The 22,303-nt window shown below is 37.8% G+C and overlaps 1 protein-coding gene and 1 long non-coding RNA gene across 2 annotated transcripts in view; one reads left to right on the forward strand and one right to left on the reverse strand.

Moving 5' to 3' along the window:
* The window catches only part of TES (testin LIM domain protein), a 45,384-nt gene that overhangs the window by 17,149 nt on the left and 5,932 nt on the right, over positions 1-22,303 (reverse strand). The window contains exon 2 of the mRNA XM_032304342.1: positions 5,189-5,274. Coding sequence (XP_032160233.1) covers positions 5,189-5,274 — 86 coding nt within the window. The remainder of the gene's footprint in view (positions 1-5,188; positions 5,275-22,303) is intronic.
* Positions 556-20,388, forward strand: LOC116568716. The gene is made up of 3 exons (XR_004276742.1): positions 556-767; positions 1,725-1,863; positions 19,734-20,388. It is a non-coding gene; the product is annotated as an uncharacterized LOC116568716 (long non-coding RNA).

Genomic DNA, 22,303 nt, shown 5'->3' on the forward strand with positions numbered 1-22,303 from the left:
CATGCTGCCAGCATTCACAGAGATTTAAAGGTATGGTCACGGCACAGCTACAAACCATATTTTAAAAGGGCTGGAAGCTGCCGTTTTATAACAAGGATATACTTATAAGGACTTAAGCATGGGCCTCTGTTACAGGATTCCACACAAGGATTAATCCATTTATGGTGGGAAATTTTTAGTTTTCAGCCAGCCCTAAACCAATCAAATCCTCTGGACAGATGTGTGCTATATTGAAGTAACACTTTTCTTACAAAATGCTACTATCTCAATAGAAGGATTTATCGAAGATAAAAGACTCATTCTATTACTTACATGATGAATAACTATTATTCTAATGATATTACTACACTTTCAAAATGAAACGAATGACTATAAATTCAAAATCTTGGGTTTGTGTTCTAACATCTCATAAATATTTTTAGCTCTAGATATTATTTGGAAGTGTGTCCAGAAGACAGCAGTTCTTATTGAGTAAATATCAGGCATCCTCAACCTTTTTTTTTTCTCTAGTCTTGTCATTACTGATGCAGTGAAGAAAGAGAGAGCTCACATTTAAAGCATCATTGTCCACAAAGATGTATATGTCACAAAAGCACCACACTGTAGAGAAGACAGCCTGATGCAGCCCCTAAAGGTCACTGATCACAAACATAGGAACATGGGTTTTAGCTTGTGTTCTGCCTTGTAGAAGGTGGTGTGATGAGGAAGGTTTTGGCAAAAAATTTGGGTCCAAATTCCAGTTCTGCTGTCTATTAGCCATGGCTCTGGTAAGTCATTTAATTTCCCTAAATCTTTGATTTCTCATATAAAATGGAATACTATCACTTACCTCAAAGGATATTATGAAGATTAGTTACAATGAGGGACATAAGATGCTGAAGTAAGCAGAGTTCTAAGATGGCCCCTCTGACCTGTACCCTCTGGTGTTACCCCCATGATTATGTTACTATGTATGACAAAGGGAGATTACCCAGGTGTACCAAATCTAATCACATGAGCCCTTTGAAAACATAAATTTTCTCTGGCTGGGCACAGAAAAGGAAGCTCAAGAGATTTAAGGCACAGAAAGGATTCTAAGTGGTGTTAGTGACTTTGAAGACAGAGGTGGCCTTGTGCCAAGGAATGTGGGTCGCTCCTAGAAGCTGGGAACAACCTCTGACTGGCAGTCAGCAAAGAAACAGAGATAACCTACAACCACAGGAAATGAAGGAAATGAATTCTACCAACATCACAAATGAGTTTAGAAGCAAATTCTAACCCCACTTTCAAGATTAGAGCCCAACCTGGCCAAAACCTGCTTTCAACCTTTTGAAATCCTAAGCAGAGAATCCAGCTACAACTGCCTTGATTTCTTGCCTAAGGCATAAATGGAATCCATTAATAAGTGTTGTTTTAACCTGCTAAATTTGTATTAATTTTGTTATGCAGCAATAGAAAATCATTACAAGTGCTTATTAGTGTGTGACACATAGGAAATTTCATAAACTATATTTCTTATTAATATCTAATAGGCTCAGACAAGTCATTTTAACTTCCTTGGGTTTTAGGTCTTTGATCTAAAAAAATAAGGTCTGACTAGCTAAGTTCCAAGTTCCCACTCTAAACTTCCATAAGTCTAAGAATTCATTTTTAGATGAATTCTCATTAATTCATTTTCCACAACTGTTGCAACACACCTTGAACAGGCAATCATGCCTGCTGGATCTCTTTCTTTCACTCTCCAGATCCATTCTGCACCCTTCTGCACAGTACCCTGAGACATGCTCTAGGCGGCGAGCATTGGAAGATACCAGCAGGAAATCTGAGTGATGAAGAACAGTAAGGTCTAAGGATTTATTTCCTGGCTTCCTACAAGTGTACAAGGTGCTCAGGCCAAAAATGACCCCTTACTTTACTTGGGGATATGTAGAAGCAGGGAAGAAGGTGCCAAAACTGAAATGTGCCACCCCAATCCCCTGATTTGTATATTGAGGCCCTAATCCCTAGTGTGATGTATTTGTAGATACAGCTTTTGGGAGGTAAATTTAAATGCGGCTCAGGTCATGGTCCCGGGTCCTGGGATTGAGCCCCACGTCAGGCATTCTGCTGAGCGGGGAGCCTGCTTCCCCTCCCCCTCTCTGCCTGCCTCTCTGCCTGCTTGTGGTCTCTGTCTGTTAGATAAATTAAAAAAAAAAAAAAATTTAAATGAGGTCATAAGAGTAGGGCCCTAATCTGATAGGATTGGTGGCCTTGTAAGAAGATGAAGAGAGAAATCTCTCCATGTGCATGCACAGAGACACGTGAGGACACAGAGAGAAGGTGGCTATCTGCAGCAAGAAAAGGTTTCTCACAGAACCCAGCCATGCTTTGATACTGAACTTCTTGCACTTTCAGCCTCCAGAACTAGGACACTACTTCTCTGTTATTTCAGCCATCCAGTCTATGGGATTTTGCTATGGGAGCCTGAGCTGACCTAGACAGGGAATAAGGAAGAGTTCTCAGAGGTAATGCTTGAACTGAGACTTGAAGAATAGGAAGGACTTTTTGTTTCATGATGGTAAGATGTAGGGTCTTTCCAGCTAAAAGAAACATACACACACACACACACACACACACACACACACACACACACACAAACTTATCAGAATTTCAGGGAACAGCATGTAGCTCAGCAGCTGATGCACAGAGTGCTTAGAAGGGAAGTGGGAGAGAATACACAAGCAAGCAGGAGTTGAGGTTTGAGGTCAAAGATTTTGCCTAAAGGATCAAGCCCAGTGGGAAAGCAATGAAGGTTCTTAAGCTATTGGGAAGTACACAGTTGTATCCATTTTCAAGACCATTCTGTGGCTGCGTGGAAGTCAGATTGCTAAAAAGTACAGAATAATTTAGCTCTGATTTTTATAATGTGTCCCATGAAGACCTAAGGGTCCTAGAAGTCAACAGTTACCATGAAGATGGAAGAGGAAGCTCAGTGGACAGGATCCTAGGGCTCTATGTCCACTGTAATCACAGCAGTTCTATGGCCCTGGACCAGACCTGGAATGTTCATTACACTGAGGACAACTGGCCTAGCCTATTTTACTTCAATAACTGTACTAAAAATGGCTCATCTGGAGGTCAAAGGCACCTGCCCTCTAGCCTTCCAGTTATGGAGAAAAAGTCAGGGAATTATCAAGAATTTTGAGAGAGAAATGTGTCTGGATTCATGCCAGGAATAAGACAGAACTACTAAGTAGTATCTTCTGGACAAACCGTATAAAACTCAAGTGAAGTTGGAGACTGTGGCAGAACCTTAGTCTATTAGGGCTCCTAACAGATTCTCAGAGTATACCAAGGTAAGTAAATGCAAAAATTAAAATTAAAAAGTGATTTTCATGCTATAGAAGTCCGCTCTTCTCTGACATTTTTATCTGAAAGTCACAGATTATAGTCTGGATAGACTAGAAGAGAAGAGAAGAGAATACAGTCTGCAATAGAAAAATCATATAGCACAAACAAGAATTACTCTAAACTAACCTTCTGCTTTAGAGAAATGATGCTATCACTTAGGAATGCTACCACTTGGGAATGGCTTTAAAAATGTCATTAGCAGTTTTTGGCAACTGTAGTCAACATAAAAAGATTATTTTGATTGTACAGTAAGAATCATGCCCAGCAGAGGGCAGTGCGACTCTCTACACAGCCCACAAGTAAATGGTGTGCACCTTATGAGCTAAAATATTCTAATCCAAGCAATCTATTTTGTGTCTAGTGACTTTACCTTTCAAAACCATAACGGACATGCTGCCTAACAGCTATGTCCCTTGAGAAGGGGGCACAGGGAAGAGCCATGAAAGTCTTTTAAAAACCTTGTAATTAAAAACCTCCCTGGAAAATTTTAGCTCCCTACAAATAAAGACCTATACCATCAATTCTCGGCAAGCTGAGGTTTCTGTTGCCTTCACTATTTATCTATCTATCTATTTATTTATTTATTTATTTGACAGACAGAGATCACAGTAGGCAGAGAGAGGGAGGGAGAGAGAGAGGGAGGGAGGGGCAGGCTCCCTGCTGAGCAGAGAGCCCGATGTGGGACTCGATCCCAGAACCCTGCGATCATGACCTGAGCCAAAGGCAGAGGCTTCAACCCACCAAGCCACTCAGGCATCCCTGCCTTCACTACTTAAAACTGTCTTTGTTTCCTAATACTTGCTAAATGAACTAACTTTAAAAAGAGCCTAATATCTCAAATTTTGTTTACATTCTCCTTTTTTTACACTGTATACAGTCCCAATAGCAGATTAAATTTTTTATTCTAGAGTTTTCTATGGAAATGCAGTACAGAAGTGGTTCTCAAGTGACATTTATTCTAATAAGGCATCTGCCATCCTAATAATGTATAGTTGATGACTAACTTTTTATCCTCGTCCTAATGATGTATAGTTGATGACTTTTTTCTTCTAATAATAACATGCTGATTCTAACTTTGAACAGATTTATAAACTACTATTACAGTCCTTGACAGCCACTGATGAACAACACTTATATTCTTTATAAGAACAGGTTTAAAATAGTAATTTTTAGATTTATATGACCTACTATCACTTTAAAATATGTAAATAAGGTCTACACAAAATTCACATTTTTGTTTCCAAAAATTCACATTTTTGATCCACTAACATTTGTCTGCCATGTATGTGCACTTGATTCAAACCAAGACCATGGAAATGAATTATTTTTTTAATTTAAGTGTTTCAAAGTTTCTCAGTAGTAAATTTATGGCTGAAAATTTCGAAGAGCCCTTAGGTTCAAGTCTACGTCCTGGCAACTAACACATGAATGCTTAATTAACCATATTTATTGTTTATTGCAAATATACAGGTAAGATGTGCAAAGTTATCAGTTTTTAAGAAAAGAATTAAAATAAACAGTGACAGATTACCATAAACTTATTTGCCACTCAGAAAAGAGACATATTCAGTAATCTAAACTCATAGGAAATCTGAAGGACAGCAAATAAACAATTCCAGATATAGTTACTATGATCTAATTAGCCCAGTCACACTTAATGATAGGAAGACAAAATAGATTTATTTGTTTATTTCTTAGACTATGACAGATCTACCTCTGAGCAGCCATGCTAGAGAATTTGCAAGAGATCTCCACTGCCTGAGGAAGCAGTGTCAAAGAGCAGAAATTATTCATGTGCTTACAGTTTTTAGAACATTACCTCCAGAAGTGTAGTTCGAATCCTTCACATTTTTCTTTGCATTTTAAACAGGGGGCTCCAAATCCTTGCTCATGACCTAAGCCCATCTGTTAAGGAGAAAACACTGTATATTATAATAGTTTTTAAAAATCTTATGAATTCAATAAATTCCACTTACCACTCCTATTGCTGTAATTTCAAACAAATCTTTTATGAGTATCACATTATTTGGTTAATGATGACACCTAGATATGGATATGGGGACTAGAAATACCTACACAACATACCTTTAATTCTTATTGGCCTTTTCATGAAAAGCACCAGAATACAACTGTGTAGAAGACTATAAATACTACAAGTTGCAAAAAAGTTGCAAAAAAGTCATAAATTTATCTCTCTGGCTACTACATGCTCCCTGTATACAACAGGAACAGGGAGCAAAGAGCCAGAGCTCGGAAAGCAAGTCTGCCCCCAATTAACATATTTTGCAGCAAACAAGGAATATGAAAAAGATTTTAGGAATTATGATTAAAATAATATTATTTCATTTTATTATTTACTATTAATTTATTAATATGTGATCAATTTTATTTATTATATCACATTTATTATATTCAAAATATTATTTATTATAAGTATAATAATAATAGCAACAAGCATATATTGAATGCCAGAAATAGAAGTAAGCATTTACCTAAATCTTAAAAAATCTCATAAGACACTTACAAAGTAGGCAATATTATTCTCTATTTTAGAGATGACAACTGAAATTCGGAGAGGTTACAGAACTTGTTTAAGCTCAAAGTGTAAATAAATGGTAGAGAAGTGATCTGGGTCCAGGTCTTTCTGACTCTGAAGCCTGTGCTTTTATGCCTAGGGTGGAAATAGAAGGGATGTACTATTGCCCTTAATATAGGGCAATATTTTTTTTTAATAGGGCAAACTATTTTTTTAATCATATTAAACAATAATTCTTGGGAGCTTGCTGAGACATGACTTAATACACAGAAAAGAAGAAGGTGCAGATGAGGGAAGGACACAAGAAGGTCATGAAAGCTCTTTTACTCAGCTATTGATATTAGAGTAAAAAAGACCAGCCCACTTTACATCAGCACATCGGCAAATCAGCAGTGACCAGGTCACTCTGTATTTTAAATATCACATCAGTGACTGCTGACAGATTCATTACCACCTAGTGCCTGGAGTAAGAGTTCAAGTTGTGTCTTTGCTATGCAATCCAAACCACACTGTTACTTGTTCCTTGAAAGATCAGTCTCACCATGCCCTCAAGTTTAGATGAAGCCTTTCCTTTTTTTCTGAAGAAAATGACCATATCCTCTTACCATAACTAAGGTCAACCCAGCTGCTCAGGGAAAACAACATTAACTTTTAAGCCAGGTCGTCTCAAGCATACTCTCTAAAGGTGATACAACTCTGTCCAGTACTAACTAAACTTCATCACTTTTGCCATGTCCCCATTACCAAAATCTAAAAAGATTTTGAAGCTGTATACTTTAATACTAGGTGACACTTTCTCTTGCTTGCTTGCTTGTTTTCTTGCCTTTTCTTAGGGAATCAAATTGTTTCCTTGTCACTGATGATCACAGCTCACAGTGCAGAAATAAAGTGGTTTAAGCAATAGAGAGAGAAACCCATTATTTGAATTTTCTTTTCTTTTTTAAGATTCTATTTATTTATTTGAGAGAGAGAGAGAACATGAAGGTGGTGGTAGCCAGATGCCGGACTTGATCCCCACACTTGGGCATCATGACCTGAGCTGAAGGCAGACACTTAACTGACTGAGCCACCCAGGTACCCCTGAGTTTTCTGGTCTTTGTAAGGAATGTGATTAAAGAGTTTTCTCCATTACGATATCCAGACTAAAATGAATGGAAAATCTAAAAAAGGGTACTCTTTTTTAAGCTCTAATTTTCCATTACAGGAAAGTTAACAATCCTGAATTCACCAGGTGTATGGATTTCCTTCATAAGGTGTTTCATGTATTCCTACCAAACTCTGATCCCAAATAAAAATTAAGATGACATTATTAAGGCTTAATCACATAGTTTAGCTTAAATCAGCTGCTTCTAAACTCTCCTGTATATAATTCACAGTAAGAAATATATTTTATCTCATAACTGAGATATGCACACACACATTAAATTAAACGTCCACAAATTCCTACCTGCTTTCAAATCTGAATCACCTGGACTGAGCAACGCCAGCCTTGATAAAATCCTGCAAGCATACTCGAAAAATAGCACCTGATTCTCTAATTCTGAATGGAACTTGGAAGCTTAGCTAATATAACTAGAACCCCAATTGGTCAGCAGAGGTTTTACACTAAGGCCCAGTGCTATTAATTGTCAACTTAGAAAGTCAGCATTGGAAAGGGGCAAATTGTTTCTTTCCTACCTGCTTTTTATCTTTTTACAATAGTGATCGGTTTACCTATAGAATTATTAAAACTGGTGATGTTTCATGAATACATCTTCTAAAGTGGCCCACAAATTCTTATTGCTGGACAGGTCTAGGCATCCCCCTGATGTAAGAGGCCAGGAAACTCAAATCAAGAGGAAGGCGGTTGATGACACAGCCAGTCAGCAGCTTGCTAACCTAACACTCCTGGTCAGGCAGGTACTCCACTGCGCTGCAGATGGACCTGCGCAGAGCATCGGGTGCAAGCCCGTCAGTTCTCCAAAGATTCCCTGGCCCATTTCTGCTTCAAGGAAAAGGACTACAAGCCTCTAAATGCAGATAACTGAGAGCTTTAGAATGGGAATGTACAAATGTGTCAGGAAGGCTGGGGAGGCTCTTTGGAACAAATGATGCTTGAACTGAGCTGAAAGGATGAGCAGCATCTGACTCAGCAGAGAGAGGAAAAAGCACATTTAGGGCAGAGGGGACACCTGATGTCAAGGTCTGTGGCAGAAGAGGGCATTGTTAGAGCTGGGACACCTTAAGGCACTCGAAAGGTGATAGAATCAGACTTGCAGCAGGCTGGAGGGGGCTTTTTTTTTTTTTTTTTTCCTTTCTCCTTTTCTTTTCCTTCTCCCAAGGAAGAAATAATCTTCTGAGGATGAGACTGGTAAGGAAAAAGCAGTGGAGGAAAGCCATGCAAGCAGTGGAGGGGATGGGTGGGGACTGGGGGAGCAAGAGCACCCCTCAAGCTTGGCTAGCTGTGCCACAGAGCCCCCTCTGTGGAGAGCAGGAACCTGGCTCTGAACATAGCAGCCATTTGAGGAGAGGGCTCTGCAGCCTGCCCCAGAGAGCTCAGGAACACTGCTCCAGGGTCCCGCAGGCCACCCCCTACACACACCCCGGGTTGAGCCTGAAAGGCCAATGAAATCTCTGTCTAGGTTCCTTGGTCCAGTACAGGTTATGAGTACCTGAAGAGAGTGGCCCTCCCACCTTTCCAAACACATACAGTTTCATTTTCCCCAAATGCTCACACACAAGGAGGGAGGCGAATCTGAAAATATCACAGAGAAGGAACGAGTAAATGAAAGAGAGTGGAATGAGATCATGGCAATATGATACATATGATAATTTCTAATTAAAAATAACATACAAATGAAAAAGACACCTAGCTTTCAAAACCATTGTTCATAGCTAAAGGGATTAGAGAGAGTTTTAGACTGGAAAGTTGTTTTCCTAGAGGAATTTCATTAAATTATTTTATAGCTGTTAAGTATTTAACTATAAAACTTTAACTTCCTTAAAACCCAGCAATAAAGATCTCTAACCTATGCCACTTCTTGGGTGAGACCTTCTTCCATATTCTGACTCTATCAACCTCTGTTAGGATAAAGAGGCACAATGCCACTAATAACAAAGATACACGGTTCTACTCTAGTGTTTTCCCTAGTGTTTGCCCAGGTCCACACCTAGAATGCAATGTGTTCTCTAATCCTGTTAATTCCAATTTATATGAGAAAACTGCACCAGAGTGGACATATCTCTACTGGTGTGAGGCAAACTTCTGTTTCTGTTTCTACCACAACTTTGGCATTTAGGCATCTGCTATCCTTCCCTTCACAAGTCAAACATATTTCAGATGAAGGAAAGTGTGCTCATTCTGCTCAATAACAAAATGAGTTTCCGAGCCAGAGCTGCCCCAGGCACAGTTTCTTGGGTCCTGTTCCCAGACTTCTTTGGGCAGAGGTCATAGGAGCCGGATTCCCCCAACTCTTCCTAATCTTAGTCCAACGGTCTGGAACTCCATTATCCTCAGCCAGTTTCTCTCCCTCCTTCACTTTTGTGTTCAGGATTCCTGGAAGCGCAGGATCCCAGATTCTTCTCCCTCTATCTCTTCCATCTCCTTTATCCCCAACACAGGCTGCACCTTCTGGTTAGCATCCTTGTGTCTTCAAGGGCCCTGGCTGCGACTCTTAGATATCCAGATCATGTAGGTTAGATTCTGCCCAGGCATCTGGGCTTGAGAATTCTTGGGGAGGGGTAAGACAGGGAAGGCATTATTTAATGATACCCAGGATGGGTGCAGGGGAATGTGGGAAGGAGTGGTGAAGGGGAGGGGGCACCCAGAAAGTACTGGCTCCTCAGCTAAGGCAAGTGAAGCTAAATGAAATCCAGATCCTTGGACTAATACAAACACCAAGATATGTGTGCTCACATGTAATAACATGTTGTGAGAATTAGCTATGCCTGGTATTAAGGAAATGATCAAGATCTACATGGCTAACCAGAGAACTGAAAATGCAAAAAGAGCTCCTGAAAGAGTCAGGAAAACTGTGATCTGGTTCCAGGGAGTCCCTGACAAGTCCAATGATTTCAGAAGTCATTTTTCTTCTCTGAGCTTCTTCGTGTAGACAATGAAGGAACTGAGAGCAATTCTAACAATCTTTTAATTCTAAAATTATGACTGCAAATCAGGTTTCAGAGTAACCTGATCTGGATTTGTTATTCAGCATGGTTTTCTGCTCAACATTTAAACACTAAATAGACAATAGTCATTTGAGAAAGCTAATAGATTATTGGCTCCTATAGGTCAGAATCATTTCGAATTCAGTTTGGAAGAGTAGTTTATAAAGGAAACAAAAAGTTTAAATTCTGAGGTATAAGACACAGTTCTGTTGCACGTAATTATTTTAGCAGCAAATGTGATATGGTATTCCCTGCAGAGTCAACACTTAATGCGTTAAAAAAAACATGTTTTTCATAAGCACACAGGTCCCAAAGCTCTCTACGTACTTCATATAATTTTAGTAACACTTTCTGGCCAATATCAATACAAGGATATAACAGATTAATTTCTCTTCAGCATCCAAAAGAGCAAATCCTTTGGGTTGACTATATTTGGAAAAACTACAGTCAGGCTTTGGGAATACCTATCAAAGTTCTTTCAGAAAATAAAAATGACTCTATAGTATTTACCCTGAAATACTAGTCTTAGACAAATAAGATTTTTAAAATATCCTTAACTAAAGGTTCCAGATCCTGAACTTATATTACCATGATCTATGCCTCAAAACATCCCTTGTCCCCTGCTTATTCTAGGGTAAAAAATGGGAATGGAATCAATTTCTCCATATTCATAATTTCAGGTAACCAGATAGGTTGGCAACATTTCAAGTGACCCTGCTGACCCAGGAAAGAGTATTGTATGTCAGATACTTTAAAGAAAAAAGAAAAAAGGTTAGAGAACATCTGGTATTTCAAACATGGTCTGAATTGATTTGGCGATAATTTCAGTCTGGAAGATATTATGCAGTATTCAGGGTGAGATCATCTGATTCATGCTGTTTTCATAACCAAATTTCCCTCTGGAGCAAAGAATCATATGTGGTTACTAAACAAGCAAGTGTTACTAAGACTTCTTTAATCATTTTGGAATGAAGCAGACCTAGGTAGATTATAGGAAATATGCATATCTTCTCTTTCTGTTCATGTGCATGTTATTTACCTACTTATCACATATGCAGACATACATATATTCATATTACAGTCTTAAAGAAGCATTTTAGATCTCGTTCAAACAAATGAATATTCTGAACAAAGGAACAACATTTCCAAAAAATAATTTCTCTCAGCACATGGCTCTTTTAAAAACTTGGTATGATCTGGGAAGTTCCCCCAACCTGAATCTATTTGATTCATCGGTGACACAAAAATTTAAATTGTTTTAGAATTTTTGTTCATTGGCTGTTTCCCAGTCTCTACCAAGATTTGCAGTACCCACCCCCAACCCCTAGAAAACCAGACTTAAATATAAAAACAGAGGCATCCTTCAACTTTTGGATAGTTTGGTAAATTTCTTAGATGAGAATACAAAGAAATAATTTATGATTAAGAGCTACTATTAATAATTTCTAGCAAAATTGCTATATATTTTTTTTTTTTTTGCTTGCAAGAACAAAAACTTTCCATCTCTCATTTAAGTTCGACATACTTAAAAGGAAGAAGGAAGAAAAAGTTGTCACCACTCACTTGGTTGTACAAGCTGGGGCCCAGAGTCTTCCTTGTCCCTGTCAAGCCATGCTTACTATGCTCCAAGTCTTGCTGGTCTCTCCTCTAAAGACTCCATGGTTTATTCCCCTCACCTCCACTCCACTGCTCAGTTTCACACTTCTATCATGTCAACCTGGGACTACTCTCCTCAATGATCGCTCCCTTTGATGGTGTCTTATTGCGACTCTCAAAATTATTTTAATAAAATCTAAAGATGATCACAACATTCCCCTTGTTAGATGCTTTTACTTAGTTCAATGAATTCCACAAGTCTTAACATGGCAGAGAAGGTTGTTTTCAATCCACACCTCTCTCTTGTTCCTTCTACTCTCTTCCTCACAAAGCTCGGCTTCCCAAAGGAGCTTCTCCCCTTTGTTGGATCTCATTCCTTCTCCTCCCTCTGGCAAAATCCTTCTTTGTACATACCCAATTCAAACATCAGTTACTATGCGACGCGCTTCTTGGACTATTCTCAGCCAAGTACTATATCCCCATCAGTCTATTACTTAGTCCTTTTTTACTGTGCTATGACTGTTTAACCTCAGTTTACCCCATTAGATTACAAGTTTCTTGTTCATATTTGAATCCTTATGCTTGCCACAGGGCCCAAACTTGACAGAAATGCCAGAAAGTTTTATTTAATATTTGCCTTAATTATCTAATGACCTTTAACATAGTACTTTTATCTCACAAGTTCACATAGTACTTTTACCCCAGGGAATCCCATTGGATTTCAAAAAAGAGAAAAAAAGAAAAGCAGCTCTGGTAGGGCTAGTTATTGCCCAGCATGGTTCTAAGATGGATCATCTCATTTTATCCTCGCAACTACCCCATGAAAGTCTCTGAGATACTATTAATTATCTGCATTTTCATCCAGATGAAGAAACCAAAGCAGAGAATTTTTAATTTGCCCCAGGTTAATTAACTTAATTTTTAAATTGTATTGCAGAATGCCTATTCTTAACCATTAGTGCCTAAGTGTAGGTCATGAACATGGAAAGATCCTGGAGATAACTACTTAGTAACTTAGTACTACTTAGTAAGTTAGTTTTTTAACTACTTAGTAAGTTAACTTTTTAAAGATAGAAAGAATAGAATATTTAACTTGATACCACGGATTATAGCTCAAGAATAGAATAATCAATTAAGGGTCTTTAGTTATAAGATACTTCTTATACAGCAGCAAATGGGAATAAAACTCTTCACTGTAGATTCTAGGATTTATTTCCATATTCCTTCAGTTTTTCAGTGCCATAAGTGCAAAGCCAGAGCCCTACATGAATCTGTATCATAAAATTCACTGTGAGCCAAGTGGACCGACATTTTTATTCACACACAGTAGTATACCATCACATAGATTATTGTGTTAGGAAAGAAAAGGAAACAAGTGATCTTTCAACCTAGTTTATACTAAATTATATTCTGGAGGTACTGTGTCACTCTTCCTGGAACTTTAACAAATTAAGTAGATAACTCCCACTCAATCTGTCCCTACATTTTTAAAGGCAGTACCAGAATCAGGTAAGCGACATACGGACTGTCACCAAGGCAACTTGTCTACTTCAGTCTGAGATGTAATCAGGTGACAGCAGATCTCCTAAGACATCTATACAATTTCAATAAATATGATAACTTTTTGACAAAGATCAGAAGTAGATCCTGCTACATTTTTCTAGTTCTGATAGGATACCTTGAAACATTTCTAACTATGCTTTTTCTTCATGAGCAGTGGTGATTGTGATGGTGGAGCTAAAAGTACCTCCACCACCGTTTGTTAAGGTGTTAGCACTGCCAGGCACAGCACATATACCATCCCATTCACTTCTCCAGACAAGCTATGGCAAAGTGTTTTCTTCTCTGTTTCACAAAGAAGGGAAGTAGGATTTGGACATATTGAGTAATTTGTCCAAGACTGACCAACTAGCAAGTGGTAGAACTGAGACTTGAATCTTAGCAGTTATAACTCCAAGTCCTGAGCTCTTTACTCCAAAGCCATCATTTTTTCTTCTCCAAAATGAGAGTTTGAAGATAAATAATAATTTAAATAAGTAATATTTCTCATCTGTAACTTCTCTGGAACATTAGGTTTTGATCTGAAAAACTGTCTATTCCTCACTAGCCAGGAGCTCCTCCTTCCTAGACAAATGTGAGACTGGTCATAAGGAACCTGAATGTCTGCACACCAGCTGCACTAACACTGAAGGCCCTGAGGTGATTATTCACACATGCAGGAAGGCCTGCAGAAGAATGGGGTGCAAGTCAAGGAAAATCTCCAGGGTCTGGACACAAAATAGGTCTCTTCCAATGTTATATCAAGAGGAAAAATGTTTTAAGAGAAACAATGAATCCAAAATATATTTATATCATGCCCTGGAAAAAATAAAATAAATAAAACAATGAAATACAGATGAACAAATTAAATTTCAAAGCTGGAAGATGCTTATTCAAACTAGTAGACTTAACATTAATACTGAAAATTATTTGCTATGTTATATATCTATTACCTATATATATATTATCTATATATACATTATATAGGATATATATATATTTATTTATTTATAACCTATATACACGTTACATAGAAGATACCATATAGTGGCCAAGGGTAATATAATGAGGTAAAAATTGAAATAATACTTTTCATTTTTTTCAAATCACTAAATTTCTAGATTTATAATGTTAAATGTCTGTACTGGTTACAAATTACCCCCAAAACTCAGGGCCCGAAATAAACATTATGATCTCACAGTTTCTGTGGGTCAGGCCATCTGGGAGTGGCTTAATGAGGTGAACTGGCTCAGGGCCTCTTGCCACATTGCAATCAGGGGTCAGTTAGGGATGCAGTCACATCACAAGGCCCAAATGGGGCCAAGACCCACTTTCAAGCACCCAAGAATGAGAGCACCCAAGACAGAAGCTGTGGCCTTTAATCCTGGAAGGGACATATAATCATTTCTGCCATGTTATACTTTTTGGTAGCAATTGACCAGGTTCAGCTGACACTCAGGGGAGGGAAATGCACAAGAGTATGAATTCATGTGGTTGTGAATCAAATGGGGGCCATCTTAGAAGCTTCCTTGGGGCACCTGGATGGCTCAGTTGAGTCAGTTAAGCATCGGACCCTTGGTTTTGGCTCAGGTCATGATCTCAGGGTCCTGAGATTAAGCCCTACAATGGGCTCTGTGCTCAGTGTGGAGTCTGCTTGAGGTTCTCTCTCTCCCCATCCCCCTGCTTCTTCTGTCCCTCCTCCTGCTCTCTCTCAGCTAAACAAATGTTAAAAAGAAAATAAAAAGCTGTCTTCTACAACCTCTTTTCTGTTTTGATTTTAAATCCAAAGACAAGTGATTTGTGAGGAGACAGACATATTACAAAGGGAGGGGATATAGGGTGTGCTTATCTACCACTCATCTTTATTTTTTTTCCATTTCAAATGTTTAAGTGTCTCTTCACCCAAATGGGCATAGTGAACAGAACTTTGCCCCTTCCTTATAAATACTTCTATTCCTATCGATTTGTTAGCTGTTCACTCAGTCAGGAGCAGGGAACAATCTTCCAGAAGATAGGGTAGAATATGATTTTTAGTCTCTAAGTCTTATTTTCCATTGATCTCAGCACATATACATACTTTTGGTAGTATATATATACATATACATACTGCTTGTGTTTTAGAACACAATCATAAATTGGAATATAAAATGTCAAGTTTGAATAGCAAGAAATAATCAGAAATCTATTTAAGAGAAAAGTTTTACTATTTTTATACTATGCCATAGTCCTCCTTAATAAGTACATTAAAAATAGAAAAAAGATTTATATAAACTTTATTCTATTACATAAATTTATTTGATGATAGAATTAAGGAAAAAAATTATAGCACTTCTTTGTGATGTCAGAATGCAAATTACTTGATTCCAATTAGGCAGTAGTTATAGTCAGGAGTTCCTAACTGTACTGCTTACCTATTCAAAGTCTAATGTAACCTTACAGTACCATGAGGGAAAAAATAAGTTAGAAAAATCTACACTTATTTTAGGTAAGCAAATGATTAAAAATGTATTGTTTGTTCAGTTTATACTAGTTCCTTATTTTTCAAACTGACTATCAAAATGTTTTTATACTATTGCTTAAGAGAAGTTGCTTGAAATGTTCACCAATAGAATACCTCCTCGCAGACTCTATTCAAAGAAGGCATTATCCTCAATCTGTTAATTTGAGAAGGACAATCCAGGCTATAACAATGTCACAATAACAGGTAACTGAAATGATTTCTTAATTAGGATCGGCTGAGCTCTGGCTCTATGGAAGGACACTGTAGTGGCATGTGCTTTTATACGCAGCCCTCAAAACCTCCCAATTATTAGCTATAAAAGGGATTTTTAAAACCTGATTCCAAAAGGCATCTGTAGTAGTCCCTTAAAAGAATTTAGATCATAACAAGCAATCCTAATTTGGTCTTGTGTCACTACCTCAACAGCTGACTCTAAAAAGTGTATCCCACACATGGCTGTATCTTCAGAGGCTCTTATTAATACTCTGTATGTCCTAAAACTTGAGTGTTGTCATCATTTTTGCCAGGCCTAAGGGCTATAATATTATTTCTTTAGGAGTAACTTGTTATAACAGATGAATGAGGGTGTGGGGAAGGTAACTATATACTTGTTTTACTTATTGCCCTTAACTGCTTATCTAATCAGAACACATACAGGAAGAGAGCAGAACAGGCATGCTTTTGCAGAGCAGAGAATGAAGGGAAAGGCTTGAGGCACTGGCTGAGCCATTGAGGGAACAAGAGGGTCCAAAGGAACCTGGAGAGTCAAGCCCAATGGAGAGAAGGCATAGAAAAAGAAGGGGGTGGGGAGGATAAAAAGCACAAAAAGACAGTCTTCTCATTTTCTACTTTAGCCCAGAATTGGCATTCAGGGGCATTTAGAAAAAACAAAAACAAAAACAAAAACAAAAAACCAAAGTCCAATAGCACAGACAGGGGTCTTGGAAACTGCATGTTGTCACAAAATTCTTGATGATATATTCAGGTGCCTGTTAAAGGGTTTTAAGTTCTATGCAGAATTTTCTTCCTTCTAGGCTGAATTTATTGATAGTGATCACAATTCATCTGTTTATTGTCTATGTGCAAGCACCATACTTCGTGCTTTAAAATGTCCATTTCAGTTATCCTTATACCCCTGAGAGATCAATAACTGTAACCCATTTTCTGATCAAGATCCCAAGGTTTAGAGTGTTAAGTAACTTTGCCAAATTCACCCAGCTTGTAAGTGTCAGGGCAAAGAAATGAACTCAGGATTCTAAAGCTGATAACTGCTGCAATTCAGCTGCTCCAATTCATTTACTTATTGATGTCAAAGTCTAGTTACCTAAACAAAACTGATCAGGGAACATTAACAGCATTTAATAATTAACACTGATTAAGCACTTGCTAACTGTGCTGTTTACATGCATTGCTTTGTTTAATGACAAAATTACCCAATAAGGAAGTATTTTCCATGTTTTATAGATAAACTCCCTGAAGCTAATGAAGCTAAGAAACGTGTCCAAATTTCTAGGGGTGTATCAAACTGGAATTCAAATCTCTGTCTGGAGCCATCAAAGTCTGTTCTGCAGCCTCTAAAGTCCCTAACTGTGCTCCACCAGAGTGGGCAATGGTGGACCACTGGAGGATCCTGTCCTCTGGGTTGACTTCATCTGGTCCATGAGAAAGTACCAACATCTCTATTGTTTTCACTTGTGACATCTTAAAAGCAATATGGATATTAAGCCATCAAAATCTGTCTTGCCTGACTTTACCTTTAATTTCTCCCAATTTCTCTTGGGTTAATTTTCTATTCTGCTACCAATGGCATAGTCTAACACATAGCAACATTTGAATATTTGTGAAACCTACTTTCAATTTGTTGCAGTAACAGAATTTGTAACTCCTCTTAGAAATCTTTGACAACTTGCCATTCCCCAGAAAACCCCCAGAAAAATGAGCCCTACATTTATTTACATGGAGATCACATGACTTAGGTGGAGTGAGTTTGAAGAGGTCTGAGTCTAAAGGCTTACAGAAGAATGCCTAGAATGAGAAAAGGCTCCTCTAAAAATCAACCAAGGGATACTGAAAGATTAATTTTCCTTTATAATTTTTCAAGAGCTTTTGAAATATCAGTAGTCTGTGATATTGTGTAGAATATCTTCTCAGAATAGACTCTGATACATGAGAGATCTTCAGGAAATTATACTTCAGCCCACAAAATTCAACAGTCCCACTCTGGCATGTGTGCTAGATTGAAGTAATGATCCCAATTCTTCATTGTCAGGTAGCAGTATTAAACATTCACACCCCATATTATGCTTAGTGAAATAAGTCAATCAGAGAAAGACAATTATTTGATCTCCCTGATATGAGGAAGTTGAGAGGCAATGTGGGGGGTTTGGGGTAGAAAAAGAATAAATGAAATAATATGGGATCGGGAGGGAGACAAACCATAAAAGACTCTTAATCTCACAGAACAAACTGAGGGTTGCCAGCGGGGAGGCGGGTAGAGAGAGGGTTGTGTGGGGTTATGGACATTGGGGAAGGTACATGCTATGAAGTGTGTAAACCTGGCGATTCACACACCCGTACCCCTGGGGCTAATAATACATTATATGTTAATTTAAAAAATTATAAAAAAAATTCACACCCTTGCCATAGCCGCATAGTCACTAGAATGGACTGCTCCTCTCTTTGACTTGAGTTTGGATACATGGCTATTGGGGAATAGCAAAGGCTTAAAATGTGTTCCTACAGTTGGGCATGCCCTCTGCCACTCCAGCCTTTACTTCAGGGATCCCATGATCTAAAGATATATGGAGTCAAAGTGGTCCCAACCCACAACCTGGAACCAAACCAGCCTACACAAACTAGACCCCAGTGTGATATTTCCACCTCTCCTTCAAGAGATGATATAGTGTAATAAATAAGAATCAGGGTTAGGACGGAGAAACAGATCCTTAACAGCAAGCTCAGTGACACACTTCCACAATTTGAGCCTGTAACTGAGGAAAATCAGAAATTACTGCAGATCACCTACCTTTGCTTTATTTCAGAAGAGTCAAACTGAATATGTTAATGGAGTAAATAACAAAGGTTTACTGACTTTTCCCTTTTCACTGACTTTTCTCTTGGTTCATGCTGTTTTTTCTTCTTGCAATGCCTTCTTTGCCTAATGAAACCCTCTTTACCCAATAGGAGTTAGTTGTTGTTGTTGTTTTTTAAGATTTAATTTATTTATTTGACACTGAGACAGAGGGGGAAAGAGAGAGAGAGAGGGCGAGCGAGCGCACAAGCAGGGGGAGAGGCAGAGGAAGGGGAGAAGCAGAGCAAGGGAAGCCGGATGTGGCACTCGATCCCAGGACCCTGAGATCATGACCTGAGCCGAAGGCAGTGGCTTAACCCACTGAGCCACCCAGGTGCCCAATAGGAGTTAGTTTGAATGTTGTTTCCTCCATAGAACACTCCCCAATCCATCCAAGTTAATTACTGCTGCTTTGGAGACTTCATAATAGTTGTCGGTATTCTTGTGATTGCAGTGCTACTCAAAAATGCGGCAGTCTGTGAACTACTGGTTATTAGTCTGTGGTGAGACATATAGAGAAACTGAGAGTAAGCTATGAGGGATTATTAGCAATTTGACAGTAATTTTATGGCGATGCAGTTAATAATTTTTTAATTGGCCTCATCTTTCTTTTTTCTTTTAGCAATTCATTTTTAGTTTAGTTTTTTTTTTTTTTTTTTAAATACTGGCCCATGAAAGATTCAAAGTTTAAAAAAAAATGGTTCCTCCCCACAGCTATTTTGAGCAATCCTATGTTACAGCACTTACTTCATTCTATCCAGCACTACAGTTAACTTACATGTCTGTTCAGTTTGTCTGTCTGCCTTCTTTTACCGACCAAAGCTGACATCATAGCGTTTTGGGGATACACACTTAACAAGTGACATTGATAGCAATGAAGTTTTTGTAATCTTACATTTTAAACTGCCCTTTAATATTCTCTATGAAGAACAGAGGGTAACTTTGTTTTGTTTAACCCCCAATTACTTTTATTGTAGGCTTATACCTCATGAAGGAAGAACTATTCTTTACCTTTACTTTGTGACTCGCTCTATGAAGACTTTCAGAGGTTATACTCAAAGAAACAAAAATCCACTTGACTTATGCAAGACCGTTTTTCAATGAAAACATGCTATTACTTTATCTTCAAACAAAGGAAGGGCAAGTTCACTGTGGCTGCAGACTTATTAATGGACTCAGCACCAAGGCATTTGTGCGGGCTCTCAGCCTCTTTTTTTGCTAGGCTTGCTGCTTAGGTAAGAAGCTATCCAACAGACCACCTGAAACTTCTTTTACAGTTTTGTACAGTGGTCAGAATGTCCAAATAATAAACACAGGCTGAATCATTTGTGATTTGAGAATGATCCAGCATTTCAGAGATTAGATATATTTGTTAGCAGCAAACGTGTTGTCATGTGGCAGCTGAGATGTCAGCAGTCCTCAGTGCCTCAGCTTCCCTTCATGCCTTGCTCAAACCCAAGAAGCCCTGCATTTTTAGTAGACTACCCAAGGACCAGACAAACTGGGAATCTTAAACTATGATCTTCTGCTTTTTAGAATATAACCAAAATAAAAGCAGCAATACCTGGAATCAACTAATTTTTATAGCTATGTACTTCTCAGTGTGGCAGAAACAAAGTACTTCCACAGCATGTTCTCAAAATATACCTCATGAATTTCTTGTGGTTCTTTTTTCATTCACCTTCTGTTCTTTCCTAATATTTTTGTCATAGGCAGTGGGTAGTGATTATAGTAGTTGATTGAGAAGGAAAGAAGAGAGAAGCAATTAAGAAGTCATTTTAGGGGCACAGCACAAGTTTACATCAGAAAATTATAGTCATGCATACTCTTATCTCTCTAATTCCTTATTATTTATGTAGGGAGTTAAGTAAATTGGATACTTGGGGGAAAAAAACAGGTAAAACAATCTAAATATGACTGAAGCCCTTTTATAGGAAAGTCAAAGACTGGGGCTGGATAATTGAAAAGCATACAAATTTTAATACATGGACATTTACCCAAAGAGCAGGTGTGAACTTACCAGTTACCAAGTTATTTTTCCTTAAAAATTCTGAAAATCTATGAAGTTTTGATACCTGTTTTCAATTTGGTTAGTCTGTTTTCCTCTCCTCGAAAAAGTTGATTTCATAATTCATAGTTTATATAATGTTCCCTGAAACTCACCACCTTGTAAAGAGCAAAATAATTTCCTATAGGTACTATATATTAGTGATCTAATGAGCAGATTTTAAAAAATCATAGTTTCATGGCAGTAGTTACCAAACAAAGACTAGTAATGACTGTAAACAGAAAACATAATCCAGAGATGCCTGGCTGGCTCAATTGGTGAAGCAGCGGCCTTCAGTTTAGGTCATAATCCCAGAGTCCTGGGATGGAGTTCCACATCAGTCTCCTTGCTCAGCTGGGAGCCTGCTTCTCCCTCTGCCTGCTGCTCCCCCTGCTTCTGCTCTCTTTCTCTCTCTCTGACAAATAAATAAATAAAATCTTAAAAAAAAAACCCAAAAACCCAAAACCACAATCCAGTAATGACTCTTGTAGGACATTTCTAACTAGGAAGAAGACTTAGTTTGTGTAACTCTACAGGTATAATGTAACTAATTACAGCCTTATCAATTTATGAGCTTTTTCACATCCTAATATGTAAAAGCTGCTTTCTCATTCTTTTTACATTTGCCAATAAGATAAATAAGAATTCATAATTACAAAGTTTTCCAAACCAGGAACCAATACTATGAATTACTACCAAACAATGCCCCTTCTCTGTGTTAGAATTCTAGTGTATTGCTGACCAGTAAGTAGTATTATATTTATTATATTATATTATATTATATTATATTATATTATATTAATGGGTATAATCCCAGTTGTGCTTTTGATAATTTATTTTGATATTTACTTTTTTGGTCTATCAAGAGTGTAAATTCTATGACACAAGCTACCTCACCTTTTCTGCTCATACTACACTTGCAAAAGTCTAGAACAGTGCTTGGCACATGAAGTACTCATAATTTTTAAATAAATTACCTTAATTTGGGAAAGAACTTTTAAAGACAATAAAAAATCCATTATTTTTCATTTTCTTGTAATTAAATACCGAGGAAAGTGATATATCACACCTAGGATTAGCTGACCCAATGAAGCAGTTTATTATGCATTTGAAACTTCATACTACACATTTAAAATAAAATAATTAAACTTAATGTCTTCAAATACTTTACAAATCTTATAAAGGTGAGTTAAGTAAAAACAAGTTGCAAAGAGTTAAAATTTATTAAAAATTATTTAATTTATAGGTTTCCTCATGAAATTCACAGAACTGCATAACATTATACACTATACTATTTTATTAAAATTACACATATTTCTATATTCTTGCCTTATGTGATTTCTAAGCACTGTGGAACATTATTACACTTGGTAATTTATCAAAGTCAAAAAGAGTCACAGGGTCTGAAGAAATCTTAGAAATCACTTGATTCCCCTGTTGATTTTTATAGATATGGAAACAGAACCAAAGTGGCCAACATCACAGACACTAGAGTAGACG

Source organism: Mustela erminea, chromosome 11 (assembly GCF_009829155.1).
Source record: "Mustela erminea isolate mMusErm1 chromosome 11, mMusErm1.Pri, whole genome shotgun sequence".
NCBI lineage: Eukaryota > Metazoa > Chordata > Mammalia > Carnivora > Mustelidae > Mustela > Mustela erminea.